This window comes from Rissa tridactyla, chromosome 6 (genome assembly GCF_028500815.1).
Source record: "Rissa tridactyla isolate bRisTri1 chromosome 6, bRisTri1.patW.cur.20221130, whole genome shotgun sequence".
NCBI classification, from domain to species: Eukaryota; Metazoa; Chordata; class Aves; order Charadriiformes; family Laridae; genus Rissa; species Rissa tridactyla.
The window spans coordinates 49,291,670-49,307,637 of NC_071471.1; the positions used below are offsets into that span (position 1 = coordinate 49,291,670).

The following is a 15,968-nucleotide window of genomic DNA, read 5'->3' on the forward strand; positions in this document are numbered from 1 at the left end:
ATATTTTACCTGCATCTTTATTTGTAAATATCTCTGTGAAATTGAATTGTTCTGAATTTACACTGATTTAAAGAAGTTTTTGTGAACATTTCTGCCTTCATTCTACTTCTCATCAACTATATAACTAAATTTTATTCATACTCTTATTTTTGCAGCTCTTATATAATTGTATTATATTATATGTTTTTGCCCTAATACTGATTATTGAAAATGCACATGCAGTTCACCTTTAAAGGGCCTTCAGAAACATATATTAATATTACTCTGAAAATTGAAAGCCCAATTCTGCAGGTCTTTTCCTCCAGTCAGTTGAGTTTTGACCTAAATGTATCCAGCAGCTGACAGCATTTCAGGACACTAACTGAGGAAAGAAGTCAGAACTCGATTTTGCTTGTTCCTGGCTCTGCTCTTGCTGTATGACCTTGGGCAAATAACCTCTCAATTGTCCACCTGTAAAACTGAGACAAGACTACACACCCACCTTATTGGGTTATTCTGAGCTTTAATGTTTATGAAGTGTTACGAGAGGCTCTGGGAAGTGCTACAAAGTGAAAAGGGTTATCAATCACCGTCAGTAAAACACAAGCTGCTGAAACATGGTGAAATCTGCCTTCCCTCCTCACAGGACATGTTCTGTCTTGCGCTGCGTTCTAACCACTATTTGTAATCTTAAAAGTATCTCAGCGCTGCATAGCATAAGGAAGGATAAATATCCCTAAGCATTCTGAGAGACTACCAGAAAATATTTTCAGTCTTAAGAAGTGAAGACGGTTGTAAAGTATACGCTTCTCTTCTAAATACCTGCTTGTTTTCCATAAGAGGAAAAAAGAAAGCCATTTTTGAGATAGGATTCCTAAATTGCTTAAATAACTAGACATTAGCTGAAAGCAGCACTAAATATCAATTTAAATACTTGGCTCCCAATTTTCCTTTCATTCATAATGTACTAGGTAAACTATACTAAAATAATTACTTGCTTATTACTCATGAATTTCAGTGCAGCGGCTGAGACAATGTAGATAAATAAGATGATTAATTGAAACAGAATGAATCACAACAAAATATGTTGTTGTATAAGGTATGATTAACTCCACAGTGATTCATATCATTTCAGATAACAGGGCTTTTATCAAAGACGGCTGCAAGGTTGGGAAATGATTTAAAAGCATTTCATCTTAGAGAGCCACTGCAGTTCACAAGGGAGGGAAAAAGGAAAAAAAAAAAGAAAAAGAAAAGAGAAGAGACGCAGAAGCAGATTCAGTGTCTGCAGCTGAAATAGCCTTGGGCTGTTTCAGCATCCTTCCCACAGCACATCTTTACAACACGCCATTGACATTATCAACCTCCCTTGTGCTAGAGACCCTCTCATTTTCCAGTTGGCCACAATTTATTAGATATCCCAATACTGACAAAGTTAATTCTATGCATTAAGCAGCAATATTACAATGACATAGCTTTCCTATAATTGAAAACACAGCCCCTGCACCAGGAAATAAGTGTCAAAATTCTACAAAGACATCAAAGAAAAATAATATTTATTTTTCCTCCCTTCAAAATTACAATTTTTAATTCCCAGACACCCTCCAAAGACTGTGCATCAACCTTAAGTGTAGGATTTATAAAAAGAAATTGCTATCTGTTTACTGCAGTTTAGACCAGCAGCAAACACCAGCAGCAGCTGACCTTAAAAACCTCTACCTGTTAAAATAGAAAAGAAGATGAGATGTCTCCTTACAAAATTTTTTCCCATGTGTTTTTAATAAACTGGGTCAGAATAACTGACTACAATTTTTAACTTAACTGCAGACTCCCTGTAGGGGACTGTGCAAACCTCAGTCTCTCACTCAGCCGATGAAATGAAGATAAATACCCTCACCTGTGGGGCAAGTTTCTGAGAACTTCTGAAAGCATAACAAAAAAGGAAAATACTGGCATATAAATTGAAATGCAAAACACCGTCACCCAACTTAATTTCATTTAAGATCATTAATGTTTCTGAAAGCTTAATTCAAAATTAATAAAGATGTAGAAGCTGAACGTAAAGGTTGAACTCATAAGGAAGAGAGCCTGCAAACAACTACTGACTGAAAATAGCCCCTCAATACGGGCCAGTTCCAGTAAGATAAAAAGAAAGAATGAAGGTCTCTTGAGGGCTCTTTACATAACATATATGCAAGTTAGCAGTACAGTAGAATGAGCCTCTTCAAGATACTCAATTTCAAATACAGTCTAGTATTTGCCTTCTACTCATAATTTCAAACATTCAAAAATAATTTTAAATGCTTACTTGAAAATACTTCTAACAGAAACAACATTTTGGTGGTATTTATGGCACGACCAGCCATCTTTTGCTATGTTCCTTACTTGGTCCCATCTGATACAGAAGAACAGACTGAAATGTTTGTCTCCATTCCATTATTTCTTGAAAGTCAAACTGTATTTCCCTTCCTCCACACACCAAATTACATCGGCCACCTGATTTTCTCCTGTCTCTTACCTCTTAATCGTTTCCTCAGAATCAGACAATTCACCAGTGTGAAAGGACATTCAGGCAGAGAGGAAAACTATCTGTTAGGTCTATAAACGGTAGCAATTACACTGGTGTAAAATCAGATCAATTCAGTTACGCCATTATGAATGCATACTAGTTTAAAAAGAATCACCGAGAGGCTCATTTATCTTACAAAAGTGATTATGTCTCATTCAAGATTCTTGTGTGCTCTGGGCAGATTCCTATGCCTGCAGGTATCAGTCTGGTCCCAGGTGATAATCCAGCAGACGAAATTTGCAGGCGGGACTGAAGGTTGTCCACAGTGTCATATCTTAATGTAATATATTACAGTATGTGGAGTGAAGTTCTTTACAAAAACACGTTACAGGTTACAGAATGGGAATAGACCGATTTGTTTGGAAACTGTCATTTAGGTGTAAATCCTAGTGTGTTGAACACAGTTTTACGCCAGAAAACTTAGCAGCATTTGCATTCACTCCCCTGGTTAAAATAATAACAAAACTACAGACTGACTGCAAGTTCAAAATCAGGACCATGTTAACCACTGCTACCAGTTTTAGACTTACTGTTTTTCCTTGCCATTAAAGAGAATTTTCCACATCATTAAAGAGACTTGCCTTTATAAAGGTTTATAAAGGTTCCTAAAGGCTGTGTCCAAACCACATACATTTGTAGGGATGTTTATGCTACTATTTCATACCTCACTTGAAAATATTTTAAATTAAGCAGGCACAAGGTACCATTTTGGTATAGTTGTAAGATGAAATGGTGACGAGACCCATGTGACACCTTATTGCATACAAAGGCACCCATCTTTTTCAAGTTCAGGATTCATAACTCCAGAACCATCACCGCTTTTTAAAACATAAAAGTCTTACATGCAACCGTCTTTTTTTCCAGCACATTTGCTGTCACACCAGCATCAATTTCCCAATGAGCTTGCAGAAGCATCTGTCTTTGCAGAACTTCAGCTTACAATCCTGTAATTAATTTGTTCAGAGACTGGGTGTTCAGAAGTAACAGCTCTTTCCACTAGAGAGGAAGAGGATCTAATTTCCAAGAATAATTGTTATCTTAGTTTTCTTTATTATATTCGTGCTTTAGAAAAATCCATGATTTCTCCTTACATAACCTCCTCAACTTTTACTGATTGCTGCACACTGTATACGGCAAGCTATATTATTTGGTTACGGTTTTTGTTGTAAAGGAATAGACGAGGAGCTCAGCATGCCTGTAATTCTAAAGTTTCTAAATTCTAAAACTTTTGGTGTCCTGCCTACATGTAGGAAGAGAACCCAGATATCTTTACCACATCAATATCTTAACAAATATTCCTCTGAGTCATGAATGACTGCCATATGCAGGGATGAATCATGTGAAAGCCTTGCAGTGCTCCTTGAATTATGAAGACCTGCACAGAAAAGAAACCGCTATCCAGCTGCACGTCCCAACATACACAGACTGTTCCCCCTGAAGTAGTTCCTTCCCTGAGGAGGTGCCATTGTAACTCACATCTTTGGGGGAGACTGGAAATCAAGTTCAGATTCCTGTGACCATTATTGACTTCGATGGGTCGAGTCTATCAGAGACATCAAGCTTTAGCTCTAACTGGGAAAGCAGAAAGAGGTCTGGAAAAGAAGTATGTGCAAATTTAGGCTCCTTTACTTGCCTAATATAATTACGGTGTAGGAAACATTCCATAACTCTGTGTGGAGATATAATTTTAAAAGCTTTCACTCCTTTGACCATTCTGTTACTGAAAGTTACTTTGAGTTGTAAAATATGTATTCTAAGGTGAGCTTTTACAAAGGGATTAAGCAGCAACTAGTGACAAAGCAGTTATCATCAGGAGATAATTGACCTTATTTGAGAGTTAAGCATCCTGAGGCAAAGTAGAGTGTGCTTAATCCTGGCAGGTTAATTATCCAGTGATTATGGTAGCTTGGAAGGTATTATTGCTAAGAACCATTTGCAAAATGACACTATTAAAAAAACCTTAATTTAATAAAAATTAAAAGCAGTGACAATAATCAAGTTCTCCAGTCATGTATTGCTAGATAATGACTGCAGAATGGCCCTAATTGGTTAGCAGCAATGAACATATAATTATTCCTATTCTGAATGTTCTGTACTAAATTTATTATATGAAGTACAGTTAATAAGAATCAAAAATCCAAGAGAAGATGTTTAGCTAGTTATAAAAGGGATTTAAGCAAATGATCAAAACAGCAGTGGTCACTGAGCTAATGCTGAAACCGATACATGTACTGAGTTGTTATCACAGCGTTCAGTGTCTCCACTGCAGTTAAGGGTATGCTGGCATTTACATTCTAAACTAGAACATTTATTCCGAGAGGTTTATAACTTGCCCATTTTAATTACCATCTGGCTGAAACTTTAAATAACCAATCTCCATTCAGATGTAAATTTTTAAGTAGAAGATGTAATTTAAAATCACTTTACCAATTGTTTTTAGTTTAGGAATGGCAGCAATTTGGAATTTTGCTGCTCCTGGATGTTTTTGTATTACTCAAAAAATAAACATCTTGGTGCTTAACAATAAAATTGTATTGGTCTATAATGTGGAGTGAAGATAAATATAGGGAAGAATAAAAATCACGTCTAAGAGTATTGTTTGTACTAATAAAGTAACAACCACAGCACTCAGTATGCCTTGCTTATATGTTAACTTATGCACTTGCAGTATTTAACTAAACTAGCAAAATTGATCGAAAATGTAGCAAATTTGATGGAAAATGTAGCAAAAAGAAGTCACCGTAAATATGCAAAAATTTGGTGTTGGCTAGCTGCAGTGGTTCATTGCCCATCAGGGCATTCATAAACACAAAAAAAATCCTGAATGTACTTGTAGATGAAATTAACATAGTTGAAAAAAACCCACCAAAGAACAAAGAAGCTACTAGAAGGAAGAACATGTCAGAATGAACTTCTCTTGAGTTTTGCAACTACTCCTTACCACAAACCATATGCAGAGAGCAGAAATAGTGACAATCACAAGATACAGCAGCTACTAAAAACTAGGAGTACACCATGCCAAGAGTGTGGTTTCAAGTCACACAGAAAGACAAGAGAACAAACCACTGCAAATAGCATTTCAACAACTCGAAAGCAGCAATGGCCAGCTTATGTAGCAGAAAGCAGAGGCTAAAAAATGACCAGGGATTCAACTGATTAGTGTAAGTAACAAAGCATAAGAGGTTGCTACTCTGAAGTGTGTGTGTGTATATATATACACACACACATCTCTCGTACTGCCAAGTTTAAGGGTGATCACTTAAGTTTTAAATATAATCTTTTACCCTGAAAGACACCAAAATGCTTCAGAAATTACACACAGAAAATCCAGGGAGTCTTTCAACTTTAATACACACAACAGTCCTATACAATACTTTATGACAGCAGGTGAATAATACCATAGCAAACTGAAATGGCAGGGGAAATTAAGGTAGTACAAATATAATTTCTAAAATTGGAATGTCATTAGTACAGTGGGCTTATAAGTGTGCAATTATACAAAAAGTAACAACCTATGTTTTATCTTCTGAAAGACAGCACCTAATGAACCATTGTGATCTGAATTCTCCTAAGAGGGCAATGGGGCCAAAGAGATACAGGAGACCAGCAAGGTTTAATCCTAGAAGTTTCTATGAAGCCCTCCCACACAAATATTGGCTAGACTTGGTATTACTTAATTTGTGAAATCTGACAAGATTTTTTTGTTGAGATTATATTGCTATTACATCAAAATATTCAGTAGCATCTTTGTGAGAAATGTATTGTGAAAGACAGAATAAAGGTAACAGTTGGCAATAGCAGCAAAATGTCTGGAAAATACTTCTTCTGTATCTTTAAGGTTTCCCTTATCCTACTGCATCTAAAAAACATTGCAATTTTCTTTATTTTAAAAATAGGGTTTTTTTAAAAAAAGTCCTATATCTGTAACAATGTTAGCCCCTAATGTGGACGTGCAGACAATAGCGTAAAAACTGATGTGTTGGTGCAACTCCCTGTGTCACAATCAGGAATAACCACTGACAGGAATAAGCTGCTTTTCCATAATTTTCCTGTACTAACGTAGTTATCTTGAGAGACAAGCCCACCCTACATTTAGGTGTGTCACACTTTCAAAGGCTTTTTTTTAACCTTTTTCTGCTGAGCAAACTAATACATATTTAAGAGCACTTTCTGAAGTGGAAAAAAATCAAAAAGTGATAGCACTACAATGAGTGAAATCTGAATTCATTTGGTCTATTACCATGGATTTCCAGCCAGAATTTCATGCAATCTGTTTGCCAACTGTTGCATAGCAAAGATAAGCCTTCCTTAGATAGACTGCCAGTTCATCTACCATAAAATCAATGAGAACCTCCTAAACCAATTAACCACTTCTCAGTTTTTTCATCCCAGTTCTCCCCAGAGCTGTCTTTATCACAGAAAAGGCTGTTAATAGCAACAGTATAGGTATGGAAACAAGTTAGAGAACCTCAGCAGCTCTGCAGTAGCCCTTCATAGGTTTTCTTCCAGCAGAGAGTTAACTTCTGGGTGAGTATATCACGCACACGGACAGTTATTACAAAGCAGCCAATGTGCTGGATATTTCCTCTTTTAATTTAGAGTAACTTGTTCATGTATCTCTACACTAGAATGAGCTAGCTGTAAACCTCTAAAAGGTCAAGTGACATGTTTGGCATCTACTGAAATATCAGTCCTGTGACCATGGAATTCATTTTCTAGTGACACTTCACATGGTCAGTCTTTCTCTATAAATAATGGAGGACCAGGAAGCAGACACAAACAGCTAGGTGCAAGAGATACAAATGCTTCAATCACTTCCGTAAGACTCACCGTCTCATTTCCAAAAAGGACGTCAACATAAGGCATGACTTTCATCATAGGCTCTTTGTAGAACTGGCTGATAAATGGTGCAGAAAGGTTCAAGCTGAAGATCTTGTTGTTTGCAGAAGCCTGAGCAGCCACTTTTAATACTGCTTCTGGTGACACCGTCAGGAAGAATCCCTGCAAGCACCGAAACAAATCAATGTATGTTATTGATTTCATATTAGGAACCACATGAAGTATGCTGCTTCTAGAAGGTCTCCCCCAGCCCACCTTTGTCATACACGTGCACAGATAAAAACTTCTGGAAAATATTGCCTTTCCATTAAGGTATTATGAAGGTGACAAAGAAACCGCATATGCCTAGAGTCACAGCCCTCCGAAACTAAACGTAACTCCCTACCTCAGCATTCCATGTAGTACACCGTCCCATGGCAGCTAAGACTAATGTTCGTATTTTAAAAGGTGATATATTGTAATTGTAAACGCCCCTTTTTAGTAATAGAGTCAATCAGACTGTGCTGCTTAATTCCAAAGTCCAGTACGATGGCTCTATACACAGCTAGGAGATTAATGAAATCCCTTGCCTGAAAAATTATTACCTTGTTTATAATAAATATGTTGAGTATGCTGTCATTGTAGTAGTTGCTATTGTTTTGCAGGCAAAACCTAAGGGTTTTCACGTTTCCGCACGTGTATTTTATTTCACTCCCTCCTAAAAGTATTGTTCTTTATTCTGAATATGAACACTGAAGTAAGTATCAATTGTGAAACAAAATAAACAGAACTCAACCAGAAATGACTATTTCTCTACCAAATTGTGAATGCCGATTTCAACCCTCTATAAATAAAAGTTCAAGGTTGCCATTTTGAATTTAGCATTGCAGATGGTTACCTCAACCACACACGTTCCAGGAGTTATGTAAAGATCCCCTACAGTTTCATTAATCTACTAATTAGACAAAGGCTTAGTTTTTACACTAATTAAACAAATTTTGTATGTTTCGTTTTTATAATCCTAAAAGCAATTTTACTAACTGTTCTCAAAACTCAGTGAATAATAGTAATTTTCAAGCAAGAGCAGCAAGTGTTAAATTTAAGGCCAGAGATAATGCCTAAGGCACAGCAACAAACAACTTTGAGGGGGCTCTGATAAATAAAACACGATCTCAGTCCTGTCTGTAACATCACCACCATGACACTCTAAAAGGTATAATAGTGAAATAGTCTTATTTTTCAGTTTTTATCCATATTATTATGTCTTCAGATCACAGAATATCTGTATTTTTATCCTGCATATTTCAGCTAACAGATCATCTTAGGCACTCTACTCACTGGAAAAAATAATATAATGAAGAGTCTACAGATTAAAGACTACTTAGAAACTCTTTCTATTTATTTCTCCTTACTCCACGCTCTCCAGTCTAACAAATACATGACTGATTTCAAAATCTGGGCACGATTCGCTACATGACAATAAAGGGCGCAAGAATGCTTTGCATCTTGTGGAGCTACTCAGTACCTTGAACGACTGGAAGACTGTAAACATCCAAGCTTCTTTGCTATTTTTACATTCTGAAGAATTAAAATGAACAGTTTATATAACATCTCGTCTCCATAGCAATCTCTACCATCTTTTAGTTTTTCGTTTAATGAACCGAGTTGGATTTTTTAAAAACTGTTTCAAACACAAAAACCTTTCAAGGCTAACGTGTTGCCAGCTGTGGATAAATCACAGATTGCTATAGTAAATAGTAACCTGGTCAAATAATTAGGCTTCTTACCAATTTCAGGCTGAAAACTTCATCTGAACTAAAATACATCTGATTGTAATTTAAGGTACAGAACGCTATCCCCATGAGATCTAACTCAGGCCTGCATCCAACTCCCTTTTCCTTGGAAAGGCAACATAAAAGTACTGAGATGCAGATAGGAGAGCTTGCTTTTCAGATCCTGCAAAGTAAAGGCCAGGAACTCTCAAAGGCTACAGCTCTGTCTTCTGGGTTTCCTAAAAATCACTTCTGCCATTTAATTGCAGTCTTCCAAGAGTTTTTTATATTTTCATTTAAATAACTCTTTGACATTAAAACATCTAGAAATTAGGAGCTGTGTGTATGAGAGCTCTTGTTAAAACTTTGCCAAATATAACATTTCTTTGCAAAAGAAATGTTGTAGCAATACTGAAAAAAAAGTAGCAGCAGAATTCACACAATGGAATTAACAAAGTAGGAAGAAAATGCATAAAATCTGAACTGAACAGATCCGGGTTTAAAGAAACCTAATTAGACACCCCCCCACACCCCGTTAAGTATTTAAATTGAGTTTGTCTCTATTTTTAGTGGAATTCCAATTACAGCTATGGCCAGTATAGTTACAGGAACAAAGCTTCCTAAGTTTGATTTACAACTAGGTAAACCACAGACCACACTATTGCAGCATGCTACAATTCTGAACGGGAGTGAACTCCCCTAAACCAAACAGGTTTTCTTCTGTCTCACTGGGATTCACAACAAAGTCACTCCGTGGTTCCTCAGAATCACAGCCCACACGCTCTTGCAGCCGCCACTGCATTTTGTCCAGACAGACGCATACAAAGGAACGTCTAAGTCAACCACTCCTGCCTACTCTAAGAATTAACTGGTAGCCAACATTAGCTTTGAGTGTGAGAATAAGCATAGCTCCGTATCACTGGTATAAAAGACTTTGTATTTCACTAGTAAGCAGTCCTATACCCACTAACAAGAAGATAAGAGGCCTCTCAGAAGATATTCTATATCCACCTACACACCTCTACTTCTGAGGGTTTTGAGAACCTTTTTACCCTCAAAACCCAAAGGTACCTTAAAACAGCTATGAAAAAAACCTATCTGTAATGAAAAGATGAGACACTTAGGTAATGTACAGAAATTCCAAAGCCTGGGAAACTTATGTTGTGTTTATATGCACGAAATTAAATTACTGTGTAGGTATCTATCTCTGTGAAAGGATGCTGTACATACAAGGACATATGATAACTAGACAGCACAGTCAAAGAAAGTGAAAGGCAGCAATATTGTACTATGAAAACCTATTAAACATTAAAGGCTATCAGACATACTAGCAGCACGCAGTATTTCTTTGGCATGCACTGATTGAGACTGAGTATACCAGATGCTACAGCTTCATGATGTGCCCCTATTTTCTGCTGCTCAAAATGTAATGAGCCTCTTTTCTATGCCAGGAGGAAGGTACCATTGTACCACAAGCCAGAGAGCAAGGCTGAACTCATACATACACCAGGAAAATAGGATGGTAGACTGAATTATTTATATGCATGCTTCTATGGACACACACGCAAAACACAACGATACTTTTCTTATGCACTGTAAGCAGTCCTTCTGTTTAAATACAGTCCTTTGGTGGAGACAAATATTTCCCTTGTGGGAGAAAGAGAAACAAAAAGAAGAAATAAGAAAAACACATTTGTGCATTGCAGACACATGGCTATGGGAGATACAGTAGCTTGTTTGTAACTTAAGAGCTTTTAAAATTCAATATTAAGATGCACAACAGACAAAGTCAAGAGAGAATATCATATTAATCTTGCTCTTGCTTGTAAAATTGCTTTTACAATATTCAGAAATTTTTGATGCACCTTTTAAAATATGACAAGGTACTGTGAGTTCAGGATAGTCTTTTAAACTCTTTTTTTTTTTCAGACACTAGCATTATTGGAAGGATCTGGTGGGTTTACGTACAAGCAATTGGTCTTTGCAAGTCATCTCTCTCATTTTTATCACACACAGACCCAGAAGGCTTCTTCTGACCTAGACTAAGCTCATACAGAATGACAAACGTGAGGGCAGCAAATTAAGGGTGTCAAAAGTGTCAGCAGCACAGAAACAGAGTGTTGAAGGATCTCATGAAACATGAACAACTCTGGCTTTGGTGAAAGTAATTCTACATAAGGTGTTCTGTCCAAACTGAGAAATCTTGCCATCATTTGTTCCCATGAAATAACATGCTTGCACTGAATTCATCTGGATTACACACATGTAATGTTTGCACAATGAGGATCAAGATATTTTTTTTTTAAGCCAGTGAATATTTCCTTAAAGCCAAAACTAAAATCTGTGACCCAGTGTACATTTAGACAAATTTAGGCTGAGATGGTAACAACAGCTTTGCAATTTTGGATTTATTATTGTTTAATAGCACAGAAGCAATGTTTGCATAAGAACATACAGAGATAATAAAAATTAGGATTGTTTTCAAACCAACTACCCCCTAAAATGCATTTGCCCTCTCTTCTTTCTAGCTCCTCCTCTTTTCTTGCCACTCCCATTTGCAGAGTGGGTTACATGAAAATAACTTTATCATATGCGTGACAGGATTTTGAACCATGGTATTCTGAGCTGATTTTGAAATGCCATTTGGTAACAATGTAAATCAATAAATCGCAAATGTGAATCAAAATATTTAACTTTCAGAAACACATATACAACAGTCTGCTGCCATTTAAGACAAATTATATTCTGCCAACATGAAAGGAACACATCATTTAATCCAAAAGTATTTTATAGCAAGCATTTACATAAAAAAGCGATTATGACGACATCACTCCCTCATCCATCTAAAGGGTGGTATTTTTCAGGCACATAGAAAGTTTGACAGTTACGTAGTGACAGTCCTGATAAATACTGTGATTCAGTAAAGCCCTACAGAAATCATCTAACTTCAAGTAAGCTGGCAGTTCCAGTGAGAGAGTGAGACTGCTAAGGTGCCAAAAGAGCTTGCTCTGTTAAGCGACAGACATAACCAAGTCAGAGCTTTTGGCCCTGGTTAAATTTCCCATATTCTGTACACAAAGAGAACTTCGAGCCACCCACTTGGGCAGAAGAGGCTTCCCTCATCTCTGCTCTGCCATCAGTCTCAGCTGCTGCAGTCTAGCAGGAGTATCAAAGCTTGGAAGCAATGAAGCTGCAACACATGGCAATCCTTGGGATGGAGAACCGAACCACTAGGTAACTGCTACAGACAGAAAAAATTACACAAGGCTTCCAGGTGCTCTTCCAACCAGAAGAGACTTAAAGACTTTTGCCTTCTAACCTCTGAACCACACGGAGTGCAGATTGGGTTCGGTCTGTGTCCCACCCACCATGAGACAAGGCAATGAAATAATCTTCCTTCAGAACAGGAACCAGAAGGAATCTTCTTGGAATGTTACAGCAAAAGCTCTTCATCTGTCTTAGTATTTATGTGAGTTTAAAAGAGCAGGGAACAATTTAAAAACTATCTCTAACACTGAAATATCTGAGCACAATACTTGGAATGTGCAACACTGCCAAGTCAGCAGACTTACTGACCCCTTACCTCTTCCTCTGAGTTTTGAACATTTACACTTGCAACCCGCTCCTACTTGAAATTATTTGTTAAATTATTTTCCTTCCTGAGATATGACAGAACAGGATCAAATGATAGAGATATTAAAATACTCAGGATGTGGAAAAAAAACCCCAGAAATAATTAACAAACCCCCACAACTTAAATAAACAACATGACCTTTATTAATGAAGGTGCTTGTGCTTTAAGTCATTTTTTACTTTCTCTAGGAAGGACAAAAGCTCTACATAACTATCCACTTGGGAAATGTTCAGTCTGTAAATTGGCGAAATACATGAACGTTATTTTAATCTATGTACCTGTTCTTCATGTAATAGGTCATTTAGGAACTTAGAAAGTATCTACACGGTATCAATTGCATTTTGGAACTATATTTTATCTTGTAGTGATCAGCAAGTGGTTACTTAATGAAACAAAATGTGCCGCTTTTTTTCCAGTTCCTACTGGAGACAGTTGTTTTAAATCAGAAAGCAAAGACAGCAAGAATGCAACAATTTCTCTGAGTAATTGTTTTGGCTTGTTCCTGTATGCATTGTTTATTTTTATGAAAGTATTGCTTTATAACTGGAAAATGACTAAGCTGTAAACTATTGTTTTATCATTCTGAGTGGCCAGTGTTTCTGTTTTTCATAAAAGCCAAGTTTCAAACAGTTTTCAGTAACATAGGAAAAAACCTAACTGTCAGTAAATGTGCTTATATTGACCGTGACATTTTCCTCTATGATGGTGCCAACATGTCAGGAGGAGAGGATTGCTTTCAGGCTTGAACAGCTTCTTTGTTGCTGAAGTGAACCCTGATTGCTGCCATATTAGTATCTATCAGATTACAACAGTAGCAGAAAACCTCCAATATTTGACATTATATGTTAAAGAAAATAATTATTTTATGCATATATTAGCAATTTCCTTTTAGTTTTAAACAATTTGGAAATCTTTTTCAATTCTGATCGCTATTGATTAAATTAAGCACCCTCCAGGAAGGTCTTCCACGCCCTATTTAGGACAAAATAATTGTGTGACTTTACTTACGAGATGTATACTCGCAGAGTGTATAGATGAGAACTTTAACAATGAGGTGGAGGTGTACACACATGTGTGAGAGAACAGTAATATGCCTGGTTTTGGTGTAGGGAAATGTCACAAATAAAAAATTCTCCCATTTCCCTGGAAACTACAAAGTTAGTTAAGCTCATTTTGGCAAGATGAATTAAGATCTTAAAATGATGGTTTGACGTAGCTCCCTAAAGTCTGCCCCTCTGTGAGGAAGAAAAAAAAATAAATCGCTGTATTCTCTCTAAATTTCAGCACACAGTTTTATGTGAGATTATTAAGCTCAGGGAGAGAGACGTCTATTTTTATTTATACTGAATTTATAACAGAATTTTAGAGTAAGTATTAAACATCATCTGGGAGACAGGAGCCTAGAGGTTTTATTACTTTGATTAAAGTAATTCAACCTTTTTTGACTCTGTTTACCCACTTGCAAAATATTTATAATGATAAATACACCTCCATTGGCAGAACCAGTGGGAGGTTTAATTACTTAACATTACTGAAATGACTGAAATTCTGCGTTGAAAGGTATTATAAAGTACAGGGCATTACCATCAATAAAATATAAGCTGCAAATCAAACAAGCTATGATAAAGAACAAGCCACTTTTCTTCTTTTCTCCTAGTATCCCAAAACCACTTTGCTATGATTTTTCTTCATTGAAAACCAATTTAATCCTTACTGAGAAAGTAATGCATCTTAAAATATTTGTTAAATTGTTGATTAAAGAGAGAAACTGTTTCTTTCACCCTTCATTCTTCTAAAACAACTCTTTGTCAAAATTAGATTTGCCTAACCCATCTATTAATATGAGGATAATGTTGTGTTTAGACCAAAGAGCAGACTCAGAAATACCAACTGTTGTTTAATGAAACAATAACCAGAAGTCTAAAAATTGGTAATTATATTATTTATGAAGTTTGGAACAACGAGATAACTGATTTTCAATCTTAATTTCCACAATTTTGAGCACAATCCCAGGGTCTCTGTTTTGGCAAATGAGCATTTCGGGAAATAAAGAATAAGGTATGGTTAATTTAGGCCCTTGATGATTGTGCAATATTTGCTTTTTTCTGTATGGCTAGTTACATTAATATAATTTGGCATCTCATTAATTATGTAAACATCAACCATATGTTGAATTCATTCAAGTTTGGTGTGTACATAATATTTACAGTATATTAGCAAATTGAGAGAATCTATGTAACTACAAATGCATAGAGAATTTCTAATTCTCTAGACAGTTAATCCTTAGTTTGAAAGCTCTATAAGCAAACATTTAAAACAAGCCTATTCCTTGCTTATTCAAATAGCCTTGAACAAGAAGAGAACAAACAGGAGTACCCTTTTAATTAAATGAGCTTATACCAGCACAATAGTTAATTTTATAAACACAGGTAAAACCCTCAAAGACAGAAACAACAACTGACCATTGGTGTATTAGTAGACAATCCTCACTGATCTTTTGACTGTGCGTCAAAAGACCTTGTAAAAAAGCAGATTATTTGATATGATTGTATAAAGTCTTGTGGAGAACCGTTCAAAGCTTGCTTATCAATAGTCCTTACTTAAGGATTTGTCTTTAATATTCCATGGCCTGAATATCATACAAATTCTTCTGCTGTGTACATGCAAGAGACTTTTTGGTTATGTGGCTATGCACACAACTATTGTGACTTTTGGAGTGGAGGGGGACACAAATTTTGGGCTTTCCCTCCTGTATTCATAAATATTAGTTGCCCTGCTCACAAAAAAAGGGAAAAAAAATCCTCACCAACTTCTTGCTCTATACTAGTATATATACTGCTATAGCTGTGCCCTCAGAGTGTCAGGATTCCCTGGTGATGCAGAGGAACACGGCCGTTACGCAATATAAGCAGATACAGGAATGAGTCCAATGCTATGAACTATAAGTCAACTCCAGCATGATTTCTATACCTTACGGATTTCCCTGTCAACAACGTGGTCAATGCTATGAAAGGTTTCACTTAAATTCAGGTTAGAAAACAGATATAAGGTATAATAAAACATAGGTATGTTTTTCCCTAAGCACTCTCATACTGAAACACTTAAGCAGAAACCTTTCTTCCCTCCCCCCGGCTACCTTTGAGATCTTGTAAATTATAAGAACATAGCAGCACGGGGATTAAATATTAATCAAAGT

General features: G+C 36.4%; 1 protein-coding gene across 2 annotated transcripts in view; it reads right to left on the reverse strand.

Moving 5' to 3' along the window:
* The window catches only part of ADK (adenosine kinase), a 298,411-nt gene that overhangs the window by 78,087 nt on the left and 204,356 nt on the right, over nucleotides 1–15,968 (reverse strand). For both annotated transcript variants that reach the window (XM_054207000.1, XM_054207001.1), the window contains exon 7: nucleotides 7,379–7,549. In XM_054207000.1, the coding sequence (XP_054062975.1) occupies nucleotides 7,379–7,549 (171 nt within the window). The remainder of the gene's footprint in view (nucleotides 1–7,378; nucleotides 7,550–15,968) is intronic.